The sequence below is a fragment of the Dipodomys spectabilis genome, unplaced genomic scaffold (genome assembly GCF_019054845.1).
Source record: "Dipodomys spectabilis isolate Male_0828 unplaced genomic scaffold, ASM1905484v1 ptg000069l, whole genome shotgun sequence".
Taxonomy (NCBI): domain Eukaryota; kingdom Metazoa; phylum Chordata; class Mammalia; order Rodentia; family Heteromyidae; genus Dipodomys; species Dipodomys spectabilis.
This window is the reverse complement of record NW_024870746.1, coordinates 20747034-20767852: the sequence shown is the minus strand read 5'-3', so window position 1 is coordinate 20767852 and position 20819 is coordinate 20747034. Positions and strand designations below refer to the sequence as shown.

General features: G+C 36.2%; 1 protein-coding gene across 2 annotated transcripts in view; it reads left to right on the top strand.

Moving 5' to 3' along the window:
• Positions 1-13495, top strand: part of Syt14 (synaptotagmin 14) — a 137178-nt gene extending 123683 nt beyond the window's left edge. The window contains exons 7-9 of one of the 2 annotated variants that reach the window (XM_042682078.1): positions 9103-9292; positions 11799-11855; positions 13099-13495. In XM_042682078.1, the coding sequence (XP_042538012.1) occupies positions 9103-9292; positions 11799-11855; positions 13099-13412 (561 nt within the window). In that variant the 3' untranslated portion in view covers positions 13413-13495. The remainder of the gene's footprint in view (positions 1-9102; positions 9293-11798; positions 11856-13098) is intronic. The other variant, XM_042682079.1, reaches the window with a different exon arrangement.
• The last annotated feature ends 7324 nt before the right edge of the window (positions 13496-20819 follow it).

The following is a 20819-nucleotide window of genomic DNA, read 5'->3' as shown; positions in this document are numbered from 1 at the left end:
TTAGCCAGGCGCTGGTGGCTCACGCCTGTAATCCTAGCTACTCAGGAGGCTGAGATCTGAGGATCGCGGTTCAAGGCCAGCCCGGGCAGGAGAGACTGTGAGACTCCTATCTCCAATAAACCACCAGAAAACCGGAAGTGGTGCTGTAGCTCAAGTGGTAGAGCGCTCACCTTGAGCTGAAGAGCTGAGGGACAGCGCCCAGGCCCAGAGTTCAAGCCCCACGACCAACCAAAAAAAAAAAAAAAGAAGTATTCAATTTACTTTCATTATTCTAGTAATATATGTATATATATCAGTATTGTATACTACATTTTATCATGGTTTGAATATGAAGTGTTGCCCAAAAGACTCGATTCCTATCACAACAGTATTCAGGAGTGAGGCATTGGGGAAGTGGATCATGAAGGGTCTGATCCAAACCATTGATGGGCTGGATCTGTAATTTGATAGCATTGTTGGGAAGAGATGTAAATTAGGAGATGAAGCATATTTAGAGGAAATAAGTTCCTTGGAGGTATGATCTAGACGATTGTACCTTGCCCCTGGCTCCTCCTGTGATTTCCATGCTATTAGAGTTCTATTCTAAAAGCCATTATCTATGCTTGTATCTAGAAGTAACTCCCATGTTTTCTCCTAGTAGTTTCAAAGACCAAGTGTTAGGCTATGGTCTTTGGTTCATCTGTAATTGATTTTGCTACAACATAGAGATAGGAATCTTGTTTCAGTCTTCTACATGTAATAACCTATTTCATCTCAGCTACTGTGATTTTGTGAAGACATCAGATTCTAATCTTTTGAGGATCTCTTATATGTGATGAATTGCTTTTTTATCACTTTCAAAAATTTCTGCTTGTATTTCACTTGCTACAGTTCACCTATATATCTATGTGTGGATAGCTTTCAGAGTATGCTGTTTGGAGTTCATTGTGGTACTTGGATCTCCACGTGATTGTCTTTTTTCACATTTGGGAAGTTTTTAGTTATTACTTCTTCAAGTACTTTCTGACCTTTTCTCTCTTCTTCTCGAGTCCTAATATGCGTATGTATGTTATGTTTGAAGGTATCTCTTATATGTCTTTAAGGCTGTCTTCATTTTCTCCTCTTCTTTTTCTTCCCACTGAGACTAGAAATCTGTTTGATCTATCTTCAAATTCACTTTCTTCTGACAATTCAGATCTACTATTGATTACCTTTGATTTCTCATTTCAGTTGCATTTTTAAACCCAGGATTTCTGTTTGGTTTTTTTTACAGTAATTTTTGTCTCTTTATGGCTAGCCACGTCTTTGGTGAGGCATTGTCATATGTTTTAGTTCTTTGAATATATTTACAGAGCTGATTATGAGTCTTTTACTTGTTAAGCTAAATGTCTAGACTTTTTTGGACAACTTTTATTGAATGGTTTTCTTGGGTTGGTTTGTCTGTTAATAATGCTTTCCTGTTTCTTTGCATATCTCATGCTTTTGTGTGTGTGTGTATTAGTCTTGGGGCTTGAACTCAGGACCTGGGTGCTGTCCCTGAGCGTTATTTGCTCAAGACAACACTCTACCACTTGAAGCACAGTTTCACGTTTGGGGTTTTGGTGGTAAATTGGAGGTAAGAACCTCATGGGCCTTCCTGCCCAGGCTGGCTTTGAACTACGATCTTCATATGGCTTGAACTCAGGACCTTGGGTGCTCCACCACTTTGAGCCACAGCTTCTGGTTTTTGAGTTCCATGGATCTCTGGGCAGAAGATAGGAAATAGGGTTAATTTTAAGTGGTACAAGGGATTTCCAATGCTTTTCTTAAATAAATACCCCTCAGACTGATGCAAAACATTGGTTAATTCAGAACTGAAGACGTTTACTTGGACAGTTTTTGCCAGTGACATGTTGCTGTTATGGAGGGGGAAGACTTCCTTACTTTTACATTCTGTCCTTAAATATTTTGAGTAGAGATGTGTCACCACCAAGGTCAATTTCATGGAAGTCTACTCTGTCTGATGTATATATCCTGTCATGGACACTGGTAAGTGAAATGTGATCAACTGACCCAACATGATTTTTCTTCTAGAAAGCATCTCAAGCATCTCAAGGCTAGTATACATTTGTTATCCCAAAAGTATAAAGAATGCTTGACAAGAAATCAAAATAATCTAGGAGGAACTGTAGCATTCCTGTTCCTATAGCTACCTATGAATTGAGAGCTTTTACCTCTTGAGAATCTAATTTTTCTCCATCAAAAATGGAGGGGTTTTTTTTGTTCATGTTCTATCTACTAGGTAATAAGATTGTTAGAGAAGATTAGTAGCAAGGATGTGTTGACTTTGATATGTTTCCTTTTGTTTTTGTTGCCAAAATAAGGTTTTACTCTTTATCCCAGGCTGGATTTGAACTGGGGATTCTCTTGCCTCTGCCTTCCAAGTTCTGGGATAACAAATGTATACTAGCCTTGAGATGCTTTCTAGAAGAAAAATTGCCAGGCTTTATCTGGTTGGTTATGTGAAATTAAAAGACAAGAAAAAGCACAAGATTTGGAAAATATGATTCATGGAAAGTATTTTAATATGTTGTGACCCTACAAAATAAAATGTGGGGAAATGAAGATCAAGTTACTAGGAATGTGATAAAAGAACCAGGGGAGAAATAAACCCCAAATAACATTTTGCTAATTTTCCACCAGGTGTCAGCAGCACGTTAAACAATAGAAATTTTAGGTACTATTTGGACTTGGACATAAATGTTTGTGTGTATGTATGAGGCTTGAACTCAGGGCCTGGACTCTGTTCCTGAGATTTTTTGGCTCAGGGCCAGCACTCTACCACTTAAGCCTCAGCTCCACTTTCAGCTTCTTGGTAGTTAATTGAAGATAAGAGGCTCACAGATTTTTCTGCCTGGGCTTGCATTGAACCGATATCAGCTTCCTGAGAAGCAAGGATTATAGGCATGAGCCTCTGGCACTTAGTGAGTGTCTAAATTCTTCAACTATTATGCTGTATTTTATCCTTTTATTCCCTTTATTCCCATCATCAGGTATTTTGTACTTCAATATTTTCAAAAATGACCTATATTAGTTAGATCTACATTCAACCTTCAACATGCTTATGATCTCACTTCCTATAGGAATATTAAATGTTATACTCAAGTATAAATTCTCAGTTCTCAAAATATTGTAAAGAAACTGAGTCAGCAGGGGGCAGCACGATCTCACAATGTTGAAAATTTGGTCAACTGGCCATTCAGAAACAAGGTTGTGTGGTCCCTGGATTTACTCGAATGAAATATGCCTTATAACTGAAACATATAATGCAAATGAAAGCGATACTTTATAACATAAGTCTTACAATATTTATTTGTAACATCAAACACTGGAAATAATGGACTTGTATAATTTTTATACTAACTAGATAAGCATAACATGAGATGAAAACATTACCAGTCTCACTTATAAACACATGCAGAAACCCAAACATTTTTAAACTTAATTCAGCAAAAAAATTAATTATGCTACATGCTATATCTGTGTGTGTGTGTGTGTGTGTGTGTGTGTGTGTGTGTGTGTGTGTGTGTGTGTGTGTTCCATCTTCCAGTAGGTATCCTAGGAGAACATGAAGGGGAAAAAACTTTCAAGCCAATGTTATAAACATGTAGAAATGTCAGACTGATTATGTTCATGTTGAGTGCAGCAGAAGTGGGTATATACCATTGTATATTGGTGCATATGGTATAAATTGATCACAGGACTTTTTTCATGACTATTTCCACATGCTGCTGTGGTCAAATGCAGGTGACATGAAATATTTTGCTTTTACTTTTTTACAGTTAATTTTTCTTTTACCTTAAAATTTCTTATCAGGTACGCCTATTTTCCATTATTATTATTATGGAGGGCTTACAAAAGAAAAAGAGTTTCCTGCTTCTGTTTTCAACTCTCCTTAACCCCTGAATGCCACTGGTGCCCAAGGAGCATGGTGATGTGTTCTTTCCTCTTCCCTGTCTCCTGGCGGACAAGTGACTGCATGCCAAACCCATGCCATACCTCCTGAGAAGCACAAAGCAGCTCTTTCCCATTTGGGCCAAAGCAGCAACTTCACTATCTCCTCAGGAATGTGGGCGAAGGCCTAGCAGGGAACACAAGGTTGATTGCCTCTAGTTTATAAAACTATTTCTTCTGCCCATCATCCATCTCTTTTTCTTATGACCATAGAACCTGGGGAGCTGACCTACTCCTGTACAACTGATAGACACCTGTTACTATGATAAAAAATACCAAGGCAGCTACATTTGAAAGAAGCGGGGTTTGTTTAGCTCATGGTTTTAGAAGTTTAAAGTGTTCTCATAAGGGTCTCCCTTGTCAATAACACACCCTGTCAGGAATGTATGTATATCTCTTTTGATGGTTTCTTTCCCCTTGTAAAATGACCAGGCTACCATCTTGGAGTCTTCACTCTAATGATTTTTAGCTAATCTTATGCCTTCTCAAAGGTCCCACCACTAAACACGTTTCTACCCTCATCACATTAACATATGACCTTAAGGATTAGATTTATGCATGAGTTGGAGAAGAAGTCTCTTCAAACCATCGCACAAACTTGTTTCCAAAGCCCTTGTTAAATCTCCTGGACCATCAGCACTCAGGAAGCTTCCCTTTTTCAGAGGACTCAGGGCTGCAGGAAACCATGTGGCTGCCTGAAGGAATCTTCAAAGACTGTCGAAAATGAAGCCAAATTTGGGGCGCAAACTTAAGAAATACATAAAGAGGAACTGGTTCCTGTGATGGGTTGAGGCCTGATTCCATGAGTACCTGGAGTTACCTCTGTATGAACGGTGTTCCACGTCCTTACATTGCCCGAGTCTCTCAAAGCTGAATATTCTGTCACCTGCATCCTAAAGCGCACCATACACCCACTGTCACAAGCAGATTGTCTTCCAGGATACCCTGATATGTAATCTCTTCATCCATGGCGCTCTTCATTGGGCTGTCTAATAGATGACGGTTTTACAACCTCTACCAGTATACAGTCTGGTTCCTTACGTTGGCTTTGAGGTCAGCAGGGAACAGGATTGGAATAGTATGCTGTTCTTGCTTTTTCCTGAAATCTCTGGTTGTCTGCTCCTTACCTACTTCCTTGGAGCTAGGAAATGACTCCTAGAGGAAGCCTTCTAGTAGAGGTGCTCCAGCTTTGTCGCAGTAGGTGACACCCATGTACTCCCATCTCCCCATTTTCAGAAAAATGTAATGGGAGCCTTTTGTATATAAATAAAACTTAAACAGAATACTAACCTTTCAGCCATAGTGAGAACAAGTTCAACAGAAATGTATTCAAATTTATAGTAAGTATTACACAGTTCTGTTTTACCTTTAAAAAGAACGTTAGGAGTAAGTAGCTACAAGTAAGCTGGAATCAATTCAATATTAATGAAAAGCCCAGTGTGTTTACTTCTGAGACATTCTGTTGTGATTTTAATTGGATGGCGTATCTGGATGTATTTAGAAGTTCACACCTAATTGTGACCTATGTGACACCATTAAAGAAATAGAAACAACTGGCAGAGGCACTCATTCTGGAACTGATAAACATGATACAGTTTGTTCATTTGTCTGAAAATTCAAGTCACTTTTTTTCTATTCTCATAAAATTGTTTAGAATCCTTCACCCTCTGGCAAGAGACTCCGAGGGAAGGAAGCGGGTAGTATTAGAAGTAAGATATTCTGCAAGATGGGAAGAAGTTTTACTTTGGGCAGCCTGTGGGACTATTCCTTTAAATAGGCCTAGTTATGATCGGAACTTATCTGACTTTGGGTTAATCACTTGCAGTTCCTGGCACCCAAGCAAGCCCCAGTTATAAATTAGTGGCAGGTGCCCAGAGATTCTGGAGAGTACATGGAAAGGAGCAGCATGCCCTGAGGAGCTGTGTGAAGAGACCCACTGGAGCATGCAGTAGCTCCATGTAATTTGGATTCAATATTCCTGGGTTTGCATAGTGATTCTGTGCTGCTTCTCTGTGCTCAGTGATCTTGAACTGCTCACCTCGGGTCATCACTTGGGCTGTGGGCAGTGGAAAGGCCATGAGCATAGCACTTTTTTTAAGATAGGAATTTAAAATAAACCCTTTTAAAGAATAGAGTTCCCTCCCCCCGGCCCCCTTACTTAAATACTACTTACTGTATTTCAGCAGGGCTTACTTGAATACAGTGTGATCACCAAGGATTTTAATGCCCTTGCTTTCTTATTGGACTTGGAGATAAGCATTTTCACACAGTAATTGGACCTTAGGACTCAGAGAGGCCTTTCCCATCACCTCCTTGGTGTTAGCATGACCTCTGTGTTGACAGACAGCTATTAAACTCACATCTTATTATCTGGTGATGTTAATGTGAAAAATACTGTGTTATGTAGAACGGATTTCACTGTATTCTAACAGATGCCACTGGTATAATAGCCTAATGTAACAAATGCACCAAATATGTTCAAGCATGTTTTTGACACTATTTTCATAAGTGGTGATATATCCTAATTGAAACTTACTAAAATTATGTTTTCTCCAACTGTCATGAAAACATACCAAACCATGTGGGGTTTTTTTGTGTGCTTGTGATTTAGCAATATAAGATATATATTCTTTTTGGCTTCTCACTCTGATTTAGAATTAGATTTGAAAATTCAAGATTTTATCCTTGTGAAGATTAGTCCAAGGAGCCAATTCAGTTTCCAAATATGTGTTAATTCTCCCTCTTGACTTATACTGCAATAGTAGATTTAAACTTAAAGGTTTATTAAAACATTTTCAAATTACATTATTAGAGTAAAGTGGCCTGTCTGCCTGCTTCTTTCTTTCATTTCTTCTTCCTTTCTGCATATCCTCCCTCCCTCTCCTTTCCTTCCTTCCTTCCTTCCTTCCTTCCTTCCTTCCTTCCTTCCTTCCTTCTTTCTCTCCCTCCCTCCCTCCCTCCCTCCTTCCTTCCTTCCTTCCTCCCTTCCTTGATGAAGGAAGAATGTATCTTTCAGAATCTTCAAAGAAAGTCTTAAATATTTCCTTAATCACTGTATGCCTGTATTTAGTATACTCTTGCATCCTATAATCTTTTTCTTATACCTTTTTCCTTGTAAAACCAAACACACTTAGAAAAGAGTTAATACCAGAGGCAGTACTACCTATTTATGACAAAGGAACTACTATCTAGGTCAAGACATTTAAAAATGGCTATATACCCCCCCCCTCAAAAAAAATCTCTACCATGCATTCCCTGGTCACTGTTCATTTTCTCCCCTTCCCAGAGTTAACCACAATTTTTACTTGCATATTATTACTTGGTTGCTTTCTTTATAGTGTTACTACCTATTCGTGTGCCTGGAGCACTATGATTTAGTTTGCTCATGGTCTTTGTTGTTGTTTTGGCTTGAGCTTTCTTTTTAATGTGAATGAACGGAATTACACTGGAATCCTTTTGGATTCACTATTTTTCACTCAGTTACCTTTACAGACATCGTAACAGCTTTCTTGCCTATATAGTAAGTATTTCATTGTAGGAACTACCTGCAACTTGTTCATGCATTCTGCTGTCCAGACAGCTTCCAGCACTAATAATGCTGTGGACAATCTTTCTTGTCGATTGACCAACTCCACACACATTTCTAATGGTATATTTGTGGGAGTGAAATTGCCAGTGCACAGTGTTTGTGAATCATTACTGTTTGTTAAAGCAGTACCACTTCACACTCCCACCAGAAGAAAAGATAGTTCCATCTCCCGTGTCCTCATCACACTTGATATTCTTCTCGCCCATCTGTTGCTTGTGTTACCTCCTGGTTTTAATTTCCATTTCTTTGATTGGTAATGAAGTCAAGAAATGCAGAAAAGTCTGTTGATATTTTTACTGGAATTGTATTTAATCTATACATCAATATGGAAGGAATGTTCAAAAGAATGGAGCCTTCTAATACATTAGCATAATTTTTCTATGTAGTGGTTTTCAATTTGTCAGGAAGATTCATTGTTTTCTGTATAAAAGCTTTGCATATCATGTTAATCAATACATTCATTCCTAGTTATCATATATTTATGCTAGAATAAATGATTTTTTTTTCTGGTCCTGGGGCTTGAACTTTGGGCTTGAGCATAATCCCTGAGTTTTATTTTGCTCAAGGCTATTGCTCTACCTCTTGAGCCACAGCTCCACTTCCACTTTTTGGTGATTAATTGGAAACAAGAGTCCTGTGGACTTTACTGCCTGGCTTCTAATCACGATCTTCAGATCTCAACCTCCTAAGAAGCTATAATTTGAGGTGTGAGCCATTAGCACCTGGTTATTATGAATAATTCTTATCTTCCCTGCTTGTACTGTATTTACTCATTTGTTCATTTGGTCAGTTACTGAGAAATGTGTTAATATTCCCATTGGTTATGAGTTCCTTTATTTCTCTTTCTAGTTATGTAATTTTTATTTTATAGATTCTGATCCTATGTTATGAAGTGTGTGCAAATTTGTAATTATTTTATCTTCCTGGTGAATGAAATGATTTATCATCATTAGTGTGTTTCTAGTGTATTTCACCTCAGTAATGCTTATTTTTTTTTTGTTTGTTTTGTTTTTTTAAAGGTAGTAATGCTTATTTCTTTAAAACTTAACCCTGATTACTAATTACTGGTTCCAATGCATCAAGTTGAGTTGGTTTTTGTTTTTGTTTTTTTTTTTGGTTGCTATATGCATGGCAAATTTTACTATTTTTAGCTTTTCTGCATCTCTGTGTTTTAGATGTTGGCTTATGAATAGGAGACAGCTTTATTTACTGAAAGCATGCCATTCTTTGTCTTTTAAAAGCATGATCAAGACATTTGATGTGAGTGAATCCAAATCAGTGTCAATATTTTAGGTCAATAACCTTTTTAGCCAACTCTCTCATCTTCGGTTACTTCTTTGACTCCTGTATAGTGAAAAGACATCCAGGGACTTGAAATATTTTTAAATTGGTGTTTGGGAAACTTGGCGTGCAAAATCTTGTCTTCATTGTGATTCACCTACTGAGTTCCAGTAAACACGCATTAACATTAGGTCTCTTAATACATTTTGTTTTTGTTTTTGTTTGCAAAATACTATAAGAATTTCATTGTTGCTTTACAGGGCTGTGACTCCCAAATGAGCGTGTCAGAAATGTCGTGTAGTGAAAGTACCTCCTCATGTCATTCTCTGGAACACGGCTCAGTTCCGGAAATTCTCATTGGCCTGCTTTATAATGCCACAACTGGACGATTAGCAGCAGAAGTGATAAAAGGCAGCCACTTCAAAAACTTGGCAGCAAACAGACCACCCAGTGAGTGAAAAAATTTATTCTAATGTTTTCTGCACTTACGGGACTCTCGGCATTAGGGCTTCAATGCTATCATTTTAGTCTTAACCAATCAAAATGAAATGGTGAATCATCAGCTAATCTGTTTCATGTTTTCTATTTCCAGTCATTTGGGAAGTAGAAAAATTTGAAATTCAAAATATTAATTGTATGGTGACAGGAATCTTAATTTTTCATAGTATCTACAGAATAAATTACCCCTATCATAGAGCTTATCTTATAATGCCGGAAAAGTTACAGGGTTTTTAAAAAGTGAGTAATATTCACAAATATGAAGAGAAATGTATAGATCTATTGTAGTTAGCTGCAAATCAATGTTATCTTCTGTCTGCATGCAGTAATCTGAACTAATATATTTACATCTACATTTTCCTTTCTTTTGGCCCTTAATAATTTAAGAAGAAACTTGTTTCCTCACATATTCTTTTCCTTTAAAATTATAGGAATTATGGGTGAGCTCAGTGCAAGCATGTGTTTAGCATATACAAGGCCCTGGGTTCTATACCCAGCATCAAAAAAGGAAAAACTTATAAGCCATTGTTGCAGCAAAGTCTGTTCTTAGATGGAATCAGCTTTACCTTTACCAGAGCAACTAGAATAAGAACTCCTTGTTACTTACCTTAGAGAAGGCTACCAGGTTATCTCTGCCCAGACTTTCTGCCTCTCTTCTCTCTCCCAGTTGATGAGTACAAAGGCTAGGTTTTAAGAGTACAGAGAAATTGTCCTCCAGTGTTCCTCCCAAACAGTTTGTTATTATCTATGAGATGAAAACTGAGAGCAGACCAACTTTGCTACATTCTCTAATATTAAAGTTATTAATAACCTGAATTAATATTTTGAAAGGCCGTCTCAAATGATATATTAGAGAAAATTTGCTTCAAGATTCTTAGAGACTTGTTTAGTGCAGTCTTTTACTCCAGGTATCAACCAATTTAAGGAGGGGAAACTTTTTCATGCTCAAATTAAATAAACTTTGCTTCTAAACATCATAGAATTTATTATTCAGTGGAGGGGAAAAGTCACAAAAAATATATTTGGTTTGCCCCAAGAAATGTTGGAAAACTTACTTTTTGTGTATATCATAGAACACATCTGTCCCCCAACTAAATGTGTGAAGGCTAAAATTAGAGCCACATTTCTTGCCCTTAACCACTAATCTAATTCCCCTAAATCTGTTGGGTTTTTTTTGTTTTTGTTTTTTGGGGTTTTTTTGTAGATAAAATTTCATTTATCACAGAGTAATTTAGAGATGTAGGTCTGACAAAGAAGCATAAAGGAAAGATGGAATTTAGTGTTACTCCTTTTCCCATGTCAAGGAAAAAAATTAATAGGGAAAATAAGCCATTCTTGAAATGAACAGACTCAAATGACATAGAGAGACAACCTGAGTAAGATGTGTGGGTGAGAGATAGGCACCCACCTGGCTAGACGTATCCAGATTCAAAGGTGCTGCTGAAGCACTCAGCCAGATGAGAGATCATAACTTGGGGTTACATTGAGCCACAGGCTACCAGTTTCCCCCTCATATTTTAGCTAATACTTTGAGAAAAATTTTGGACAAATAGTGAAGTAGAGATGCTAATGAAGCAGCAGAACTTAATGACATTCGGATAAAATAGAAAAAAAAAGAATCAGAACTAAAACGGAGGCAGACCCAGGGTTGGGTAAGAAAGATTAGCATCCACAACACAGAGTCTGTCTTTCAGATTAAAGAGTGGGTATAGCGTTTTCCATAGTTTTGGGATTAGATCTTCAATATAAGGTTACTAATAGTATTAGCTGGAGGCAGCTAATAAGTAAATGTTTAAGTTTTTTTTTCAATAATTATGTGACAGTAGAATTAAAGGAGATAGACACTTTGATAAAGTAAAATGCAAGACAGTTCTATCATTTGTTCTAAACTGTATGAAATTATAGTGCTTCATATATATCTAGGTTCTAAGCTTTGAACTGTGTTATAAACTGAATAATCTGTTTTATCCAAAGCAACAATCAAGAGGAAATAAAATGATAGTTCTGTTTTATATTTTGCAGAACTTAGTGTTATATTACATCGGAAGCAATAAAACTATTACTTTGAAATATTAAATATTGCATGGATAAATTTAAATTTTAACATAATAATGATAATCCTATAATGACTTTTATTCAGTCTTTAATAGCCTGATAATTTGCATGATTCTATGTTCAATGTGCTTCAGACCAAGAGGATGTCATTAGAAAGATATCTCCCTTAAAACCAGTGTAATTTTTGTTTAAGATTACACAATGATGTTAAATTTTTTCATTCCATGAAACTTACCAACAACCCTTTTGTTTAACCCTCTACCTGAATTAAAATGCTAAAATTTGTGTTTTTCCACTCCAGTGCACAATGTTTCCTCTTTAATTCTGACCTTTGACCCTCTTTCACCCAACGATTGACATCTGGTCATTATTTCTTTTACTGCTTTCCACCCCCTGTTGTCAGATGGACTGTTCTGTTGTCTAAAACACTTGATAGGTGGACAGGTTTATATAATCCGAGGTGAGTTCCTGTAGAGGCTAATTGGATGTTGTCTTTTCATGCAAAAACAAAATACCCTAAAACTTGCCAGCAGTGAAACTGTCCACCATGTTGGTTTCTAAAAATATGCACATTAATTATCTGTGATACTTTAAATAAAACTAACTTAGAATTTATCTCTGATTATGGATGATGGTATTCAGAGTATTTACAAAATATGCAAAACTTTTTAAAAGTTTTTATTTTTTCCACTTGTTTGTATTTTGATTTATGCAACAGAAATAGATATTTGGTGAGAAATATTGCAATTGTCTTTGAAATTAGTTGAATTTTGATGTAAAGTACACATGATGGATCAACATGCTGAAGATCATTTGCATGAGTTGAGAGAACTTGAAAACACAATCTTTTAATGAGAGGATTTATCTCCCATAAAATCAGGCAATGAAATGTTTTATTTTACTTTGTATAACAAACATCACATCAACTTTTTTATAATTCATAAAAATAGTTAAGGTATAATACTTAAAATTTTACATTAAATTGTACCTAAAAGAAACCTTATAACAGTTATTTTAATTGTGAAAAGAAAAGCACATTAAATGTACTCTTGCATGAAACCAGAAAAAAGTTTGACTTGGTTTGCTGAACATTGAATTCTTAATGCATTTGGCTTCATTTTGGCCTTGAATGTTTGAAATATATATTTAAAAACCACATCCATGCAGAGATTTTTTTGACATTTCATCTTAAGCTGTTTTAATGTCATCTTTGCATTCTTGTCTTCCTTTTTCCCTCTTCACCATTTGCCTTCATTTCTATTTGTTTGTTTCTTCTTATTCTCTGAAAACACAGTGGAATGCTTTACAGTGTTGTGGCTAATTGAGCTTGCTAAGTGTTTATTAATGCTATGATGTCCTGCTTAGTGAAGCTAAACGGGGATGGTAATGGGCAGGGGTGGTAGTGGGAGGTCAAGGTTGGGATGGGAAGGGGTGAAGAAAGGATTATGAGGTATACCTTTAAATTCTATTATGGAGAAACAGTGAGGTGAAGATATTACTACTCCCAGAATATTTTCAGCCTACCTAGCATTCTCTGTACTCATCACATTTTTATAAGCATACATGAAAATGGAATTGCTTAAATTTCCATTAAACATGGTATACACCATATCCTTATAAGGTGCAAATACTTAATCTCAGCTTTTCCCGTTTTTGAATCCATTTCAAATGATATTTGTGGTATGTTGGTTTTTTTTCTTCAGATACATATGTTAAGTTAACACTACTGAATTCCATGGGTCAAGAGATGTCCAAATGCAAGACATCCATCCGCAGAGGGCAGCCAAATCCCGTGTACAAGGAAACTTTCGTTTTTCAAGTGGCTCTATTTCAACTTTCTGATGTGACACTGATACTGTCTGTGTATAACAAACGCAGCATGAAAAGAAAGGAGATGATAGGCTGGATTTCTTTAGGTCTGAACAGCTCTGGAGAAGAGGAACTCAATCACTGGACTGAAATGAAAGAGTCAAAAGGACAGCAAGTATGTCGATGGCATGCATTACTAGAGTCGTGATGGATAGGATAAACAGGAAATTGATCCAAGGCAGCATTATTTCTGATTACAACCCTGCTGTTTTGACCTGGTCACCATGAGAAGAGCTGTGCTTTGGAGAATCATACTCAACAATCTACCAAAATGCTTTAAAGTCTATGAGAAAGAACATCTAATGCCGACATAAATGAAGAAAAGATCTGTCTCTGGTAGCCTTTGTTTGAGAAGCTTATGTCACTCTTGTTAAATTAACAACCCTCTGGAAAATGAATAACAGGCCTTTGAGTTGAAGTTAATTTTACTTTAGCAAAAGAGCCAGTCATTTCGTGGAAGATTATCGATGGTTTGAAAAATCAGAATTTTAGTTGCAACATTACTTTAAACACCTACATATACTTTGACCTGCCAGTCCCTGGTATTTATAAATTTCTTTAATGCTCGCCAACACTGTCGTGAGTCGTATGTAACGGCGAAGGGTTTCAATCACATTGAAGATGGGTCATTTCAGAAAGTGATGTGCTATTTCCGTGCCCTTCATTTCTTTGTGCCTCGGTTCTTTTCCATAGCATTAAATCTAATTGTAAGCAGTTTACCATCTTCATAAAGGAATTTTTAAGAGGTGTTATTTTTTAAGAAGTTTACTTCTTTTTCCTCTGCTTTTGCCTGACCCAAAGAGACCAAGTCATCGACTGGTCCCTGGCGCCTTTTAGACAGGTTGTACTGTAGAACTACGTAACTTTCTGTTGAAAGCACTTCCTGTATTCTTGTATTCCAATGTAGGAAGCCAATAGAGCAGAACTTTATTTTAGAATTTCTTTCAGTGATTAACTCTACCACTAGTAATGTGAGAATTCATTATTTTCTTGCAAATCGGAAAATACAGTAGATATAAGGTGTGGAAGACTGAAAACAATTCAAGTTTAACCAAATTTGAATGATCTGCTCTAAGTATTTAGTAACCAGCACTGCATAAGTCAGGTAGAGTCAAAATAAGAAACTCTTCTATCTCTAAATCTTCGCTCTAACTTCAATTTCTGTGGTGAGATAAAGACTGTCCAGCTCTCAGTTTGAATCAGAACATCAAGTTCAAAACAGTTCTGAGATTCCTTATGAAGTTTCTAGTGACTTGTGACTAGGCTATATGAAATTTCCAGATACCTTTCTTCAACGTGATGTCATCCTGTGCCTTTCATGTAAGTTCAATTTGCTCATACAGCTTGCAAGTTGTATTTGCAAAATTAGGCCTTCGATTTTTATTAAATGTAAAGATTCCTCAGAACAGTGTCACAAGATCTTTATTTCCTCTGAAATATGTAAAAGTTGTATTATGTGCTAATTTTTAATGGCAAGGCACTTTGATTTGTTGTTTTTATATTTAGAAACTGATTAGTCAGAAATATTATAAGCTGTTTTCTTTTTAATTTTGCTTCTTACCTAATATATAAGTTTATGCATATACCTTATTAAATAGAGTATGTTTCATATATATGAATTTTTTCTCTTTCTCATTTCTATTTAAACTAGATAAAACATACAATTTACCAATTACTAAAAAGCAGTATCATTGTTCCTAGTCCCAACTAAGTACTATATGTTATTTTAAGCTAGAATTTGTTATTACTATAATAACGAAACCATACATAGATATTATTTCTTTACCTTGGCTGTACTGAAAGGCCTTAAAAGAAACCCCCCCAAAGACCATGAGATCCTATTTTTTTTTTAGTTTTAAAAAGGCAGCTCTATGTATTCACACACATGAATTACAAGAAAAAAGTAAATTTGGATAACCTAAGGCATGAAATGTGAGGATTGCATTAAGGAGAAAATTCATCCCTTTTTTTTGGTACATCAATAACTTTTTCCACATTTTTTAAAATATATGTTAGGTTATAGAGTTACAACATGAGTCAAATGGCAAATACTTCACTTAGTTATTTGTCAAGTACAGTATGGAAAAAAATGAAGTAGGAAGCAAATTCTGCTGAAAACTTGAATTGAGTCATTTGGTACTATGGTTATCTTTCTTGTCTTTGAAACAACTGCCTGCATTATTAACAACTGGTATCTATCTTCCTTATTTTAAAAAAAGTTACCAATCTGATTTGTAGGTGTAACAAAGTTTAATCAAAAACACTAATGAGAACAGCTTAGTGCTTTCACCATTAGTGTAAAAAAGACCTAATTAATAGTTATTTGTTAAATAACAGTTTGACAAATAGCCTTTCTTCAGACTATGCTCAGAATTGTGTGCAGGCTATGATAGCACTAGAGCTTCACCTGGTAGAAGTAAGTATCACATCTTATAATAGGGCAAAATAATTAGCTTATCTTTCACATTGCAGGAGTTGACCCTCCATTTACTCCAGCTTCCAAGTCTTCAAAGATAAATTGTATTTGTAGGTACATCTATACAGACCTACACACACAGAACATGCCGTGTGTGTGTATAAGCATCTGTAATGGTGGAGGTGCCTGGCCTTTTTTGATAACTGAATAGACTTCACGACTCACACTTATGGGCTATCTTTCTCTATGTAATTACTAGATGCTGCATTTGGTTTGGGGTGCTGTTTGCTGCCATTCTCTGTAGACAGCAAAACATGTACCTTTTTATCCTGTGGTTTGACACAGCTTCATTACTCCCTCAAAATTGTCTATTTTTTCAGAAAGGGATTTAAATAGAGTTCAAGAACCTACTTCATGCTACTGAATCTGATGTATGAGACAGTAGTACATTTTGTGCTTGAATTCACAAGACAGCTCAAAGGCAAATCTTATATCACCATAATTGCAGCAAAAAGGGGCCCACTGGTAGGCAGCAGGTGTTGACTCAGAAACTTGAGACAGACTGCCCACTTCTGATTGTTCTGCTAAAATCCCCTAAGTTTTATAATCTAATGAAATCGTCTGATATAGTAATTGACTGGCATCTGTGGGAACCACAGAGCCTGGAATTACAGTCTCCCAAATGAGCTGCAAAACATAGTTGTTTATTACTACCCAGGAAATAGAGTGTATGTTGCCTCAGTAAAGAATTTGCTTAGTATGATGCCATCTTACCTTTCAGAAGCTTTCTTCTAGACTCTTGAGGCCTCACTACTAGCCACATTTTATTAGAAAACAACTTGCATATTATGTTACAGTAAAAAGGCCTCAATTTTTTTAATGGAAAATCAATGCAAACAATTATCTAAACTACCCTGGCTAATATACTTGAGTTTTGATGTTGGGCCTAGTGGGATTGTTTTACCCAAGCTACATGTTAGATTATTCGCTTATTACTGTCATCATTTTTGTTATACTTACCAAGTGAAGGACATAATCATGACTATAAGGTAAGATTGCATCTACAGGAAAGGCAGAGTAGAACTGAGATGTTCTTCAAGATGAAGGTGAATGGGAAAACAAATGTTAGGAGTTTGTCAAGTGCATTAAAAAACTAGGTAGGCCACTGAAGTGCAAATCTTAGATGGCATAAGAGCAGTAATCACCAATAAAGTTTCTTAAGGTCCTTGTTCACACATGAATAGAAACAATACAAATTCATTTGCGTGAAATGTTCATTTTACACACTCTATCCACTAGACAATTCATAGAGTAATTCTCATCAATAGTTGTACTGACAAGTTTTCATTTCTTTTCTTTCCATTCACTGTCCCTGTTTATCTGTGTTGATAAGAAAGACTTGTGCCTTCATTGTACTTATTGTGTTCTCCTTGAAGTTTTTATTATGTTTCTTCTACTAAAGGTTTATTAACACTTGTCAGGAATTGCATACAGTTTTATTACACGTGTCTCTTTCCCCTAAGGTAATAGGGAAATGCCTCATCCTTTTATCTTTATGTGTTCCTTGGCTTATAGTAGACACATAATAAATACTGAACTGATCTAAACTCTCTATGGAAGAAATCAGTAATACTGTTAGATAAGTCTCATTTTGTATGAATCTTGCATTATGTGTGGATTTATTTTTCATTCATTTGATATATAGTTATAAGAGAATCAACAATATGTCCTGTGTTATTCTAAGCACTGCAGATGTGGAGATAATAAATTGGAGAGGCAAACTCAACTTTGTCCTCATGGGGCTTATGCTCCAAGGTAGGAAAACAGACACAGAATGGTGTTACTTCTCACTAAAGTAATGATGTGTTAAGATAGAGAAGCATGCACAGAGAACTGTGGCATTTTGTGGAGAAGTACAACGTGGCGTTCATGAAAATTTCCTGCAGAAAATGATCCCTGGGTTGGAAATTAAGAAACAAATGTTGCCAAGACTCCTATCAAAACTCCATGAACTTCAGGACAAAATAGGAAATAATGGTTCTCAAGCTATAATGTGCTTAAGCATTATCTTTAGAGCTTAGTTTGTGCTCCAGAACTCTCTTTCCAGACATCCTGTTTTTTGGGGAGTCTGGAGGGAAGCACGAGAATCTAGATCTGAACAAACTCCTCCAGGTCGAGGGGGGAGTTTGTTCAGAATCTAGATCTGAACAAACTCCCCCCTCGACCTGGAGATCATGTCTGAGTTATACTGATAAAGAATATTGACATTCTCATTACAAAGAATTATCAGTAGCAGTATTTAATGCCCATAGGTGAAATATTTAAGTATGATAGTGATAAGTGAGAGATATTATACATTGCTACATTTGTAGTAATGATCTTTTCCTTGCAATTCTTTCTTTAAAAAAAGACATTTAGTGAAAAATTAAAAGTAATATTTATGAGTTTCTGAACATAACTTTTCAAAGTGGTCCTTGATGTAATAGTTAAATTCTAGTGTGTTGTTTGGGTGATTCCTGAAAATTCATTTCTTCTTCTACTAGTTTCCTCTAGGCTCTCTTTACAATGATAGATATAAGGCAGAGAGAGTCTGGGGAGGTATTTATCTGCTGTTCTCTGCCAGTATAAGGCCCACCTTTCCACAAATGAGTAGTAGCAGTTGTGTGTAAAGGCATTTTTGTGCTCCTTCTTATAGTGAGCTTGCTTGCTTCTTGCTTTCTCCTAATTGACTTCGTGGTTATCATACTATCAGATGAACTTCAGTCCTGGATTCTGTGCTAGGAAAAGCAGTATTTCTGTCACTCCTATTCTGATCTTTATTTCCCAGATTGCTCTGTTCTTTGTTCTTCCTTAGGGTCCTTTATTTTAATTATAGGTTAATAACGAAGCCTCAGGACCTCTGCTTCCTCTAAAAAGAAGTGTCATGGATAAAATTCATCAAAGTTTCTGTTTCCCTTCATTGTAGATGTAGCCATACTTTGGTCTCTGACACAATATTTTGCATGAATATATTTTACACTTTGATAGTTTTCTTTGCCCTGTGAAGATCTGTGATCAGCTTACTATAAAATGGAATCTATTTGGATATTTGAAATAATACTGTGTGGAATTGGATTGATTTGTAACTGCTGATGTTTCACTGTGCTTGATCTGGTCATAGTTTGAAGTCTGATTATTAAATCTTAAAATGATAGATGGAATAATTAGTTCATTATGAAAAATAGATGTCAAAATATCATGCTTTCCTCTTCTTCTTTAGTATGCCTCTCTTCTTACACGTTGGTTTTTTATTCTTCCCAAACTTTTCTCTCCTTATTCTGTACATTCACACTAGGGACCAGAGTTCGTTTATCAGAGCTGAATGATATCTATGAAAATGGTACCTTCACTTTTTTTTTCTGATTACATGGGCTGGAAAGTAGGGAGGATCAGACAAGCACTCTCAGAGACTATAGAAAGAGCAAAGCAGAATGCCCTTCACTGTAAAGGTTTGTTACTAGTATGCTAGTTGTTGAAGGAAACTGTCAATCTAACAAAAATTCAGCCTAATTTTATTGCATAATTTCAATATTTTAGTACATAAAACTTCTCTAGCGGAGTAAGAAAACAAAGTCACTGCGATGATAAGATGCTTGACATCATTTTGTCCTCAGCTTAACAGTTTATCTCTTACGTTGGCCTATCATTTCAAAACCTCTTTTTTGTGTTCTTATTCTCACCAATAAACCTGCTTTGATCAGCTAATATTTAAGTTTGTCTTTTAAGTGTTTAAGACTGTTTTAAAAAGACGAATCTTGCAAGTGACTCAACACTGTAATCCTAGCTCCTTGGGAGCTGGAGATTCGGGGGCTAGAGTTTAAACCATCTCAGGCATATAACCAGTGGCTGGGTGTGGTTATATATGTATCCCATTTTAACAAGGGGAGAGCAATGACTTGGTACAGTGGTGCATACCTGTCATTCCAGCAATAAAAGGAAACTGAATTAGGAAGATCGCAGCATAGGCATAAGGAAGCAAGAGTCAATAATAACCAATGCAAAAAGGGACTTGTGGAGTGGTTCAAGAGGTAGAACACCTGCTTAATAAGTATGAGGCTCTGAGTTCAAAACTCAATACTGCAAAAAAAAGAAGGAAAATTCTAAGCATCTTTCTATATTCCTTTAACATATGAGCAGTAGATAACATGCACATTGAAATCATCATACACACATTTTCCCCAGTGTATATTTATGAGATCTAATTGCCAATTTTATATATTTACAAATTCTGATGTTACCACGTTGCTTATTAATATTAAATATGATTATTATTTAATGAGAAAATAGGAATTTTCCCCTCATCAGTGAGATTTTTTTGTTTCTTTTTTCCATTCACATCTGCCTGAAGAGAGAGCTGTAAATCTCATAAAAAGTCTCCATTTGTCATTTTCTGCAGGTGCTGATCTTCTCTGGATGGTAGAATATTTAAATTTTTTTTGCAAGAAGGGGGATTGAGAGCAGGGTATTGCTGAGTTGCTTGGATTGGCCTTGATCTTACAGTTCTCTGTCTCAGCTTCCTGGCTGCTGGTTTAACACGGGTGCACCCCCCAGTGGGCAGCAGGTCTTTATATACATTCCTCTTCACAACACCCCTCCCCCAATCGGTGTTGCCAACCGTGGTCCACAAGCACCAGTGGCTATAAAGTATAAGGCATCAGTATTTCAGAACCTTGACATAGGAGGGCACCTTCAGTACCTAAATGCAATTTCCAGGATACTGGAGCAGAGATCTGCTTGGAAAGGAAGCATTTCAGATCATGATTTCTCATTCTCTGCTTTTGATCTTCTCCCCGCCCTCTCTATCTTGAACATTCTCTTTATTTTTTTTCTTTAGTTTTTTTTCTTTAGTTTTTTTTTAAACATTGTGAGAAGGCTTTGTAAAACTATTTCACAATCTTACATATTTTTCAAACCAGTTCCAAAAAACATAAACCAAAGTAAATATCATAGAATTATAGCAAGTCTTTTGAGGGCTGTTTGAAGAAGGTGCTTGTTTTTGTTTGATTCTACCCTTTTGGATAAACATTGAAAATACCTACAATATTCTGTAACTCCATCACATTTCTTGTCTGAGGTTCCAGACTAACTTTGGAACATAAA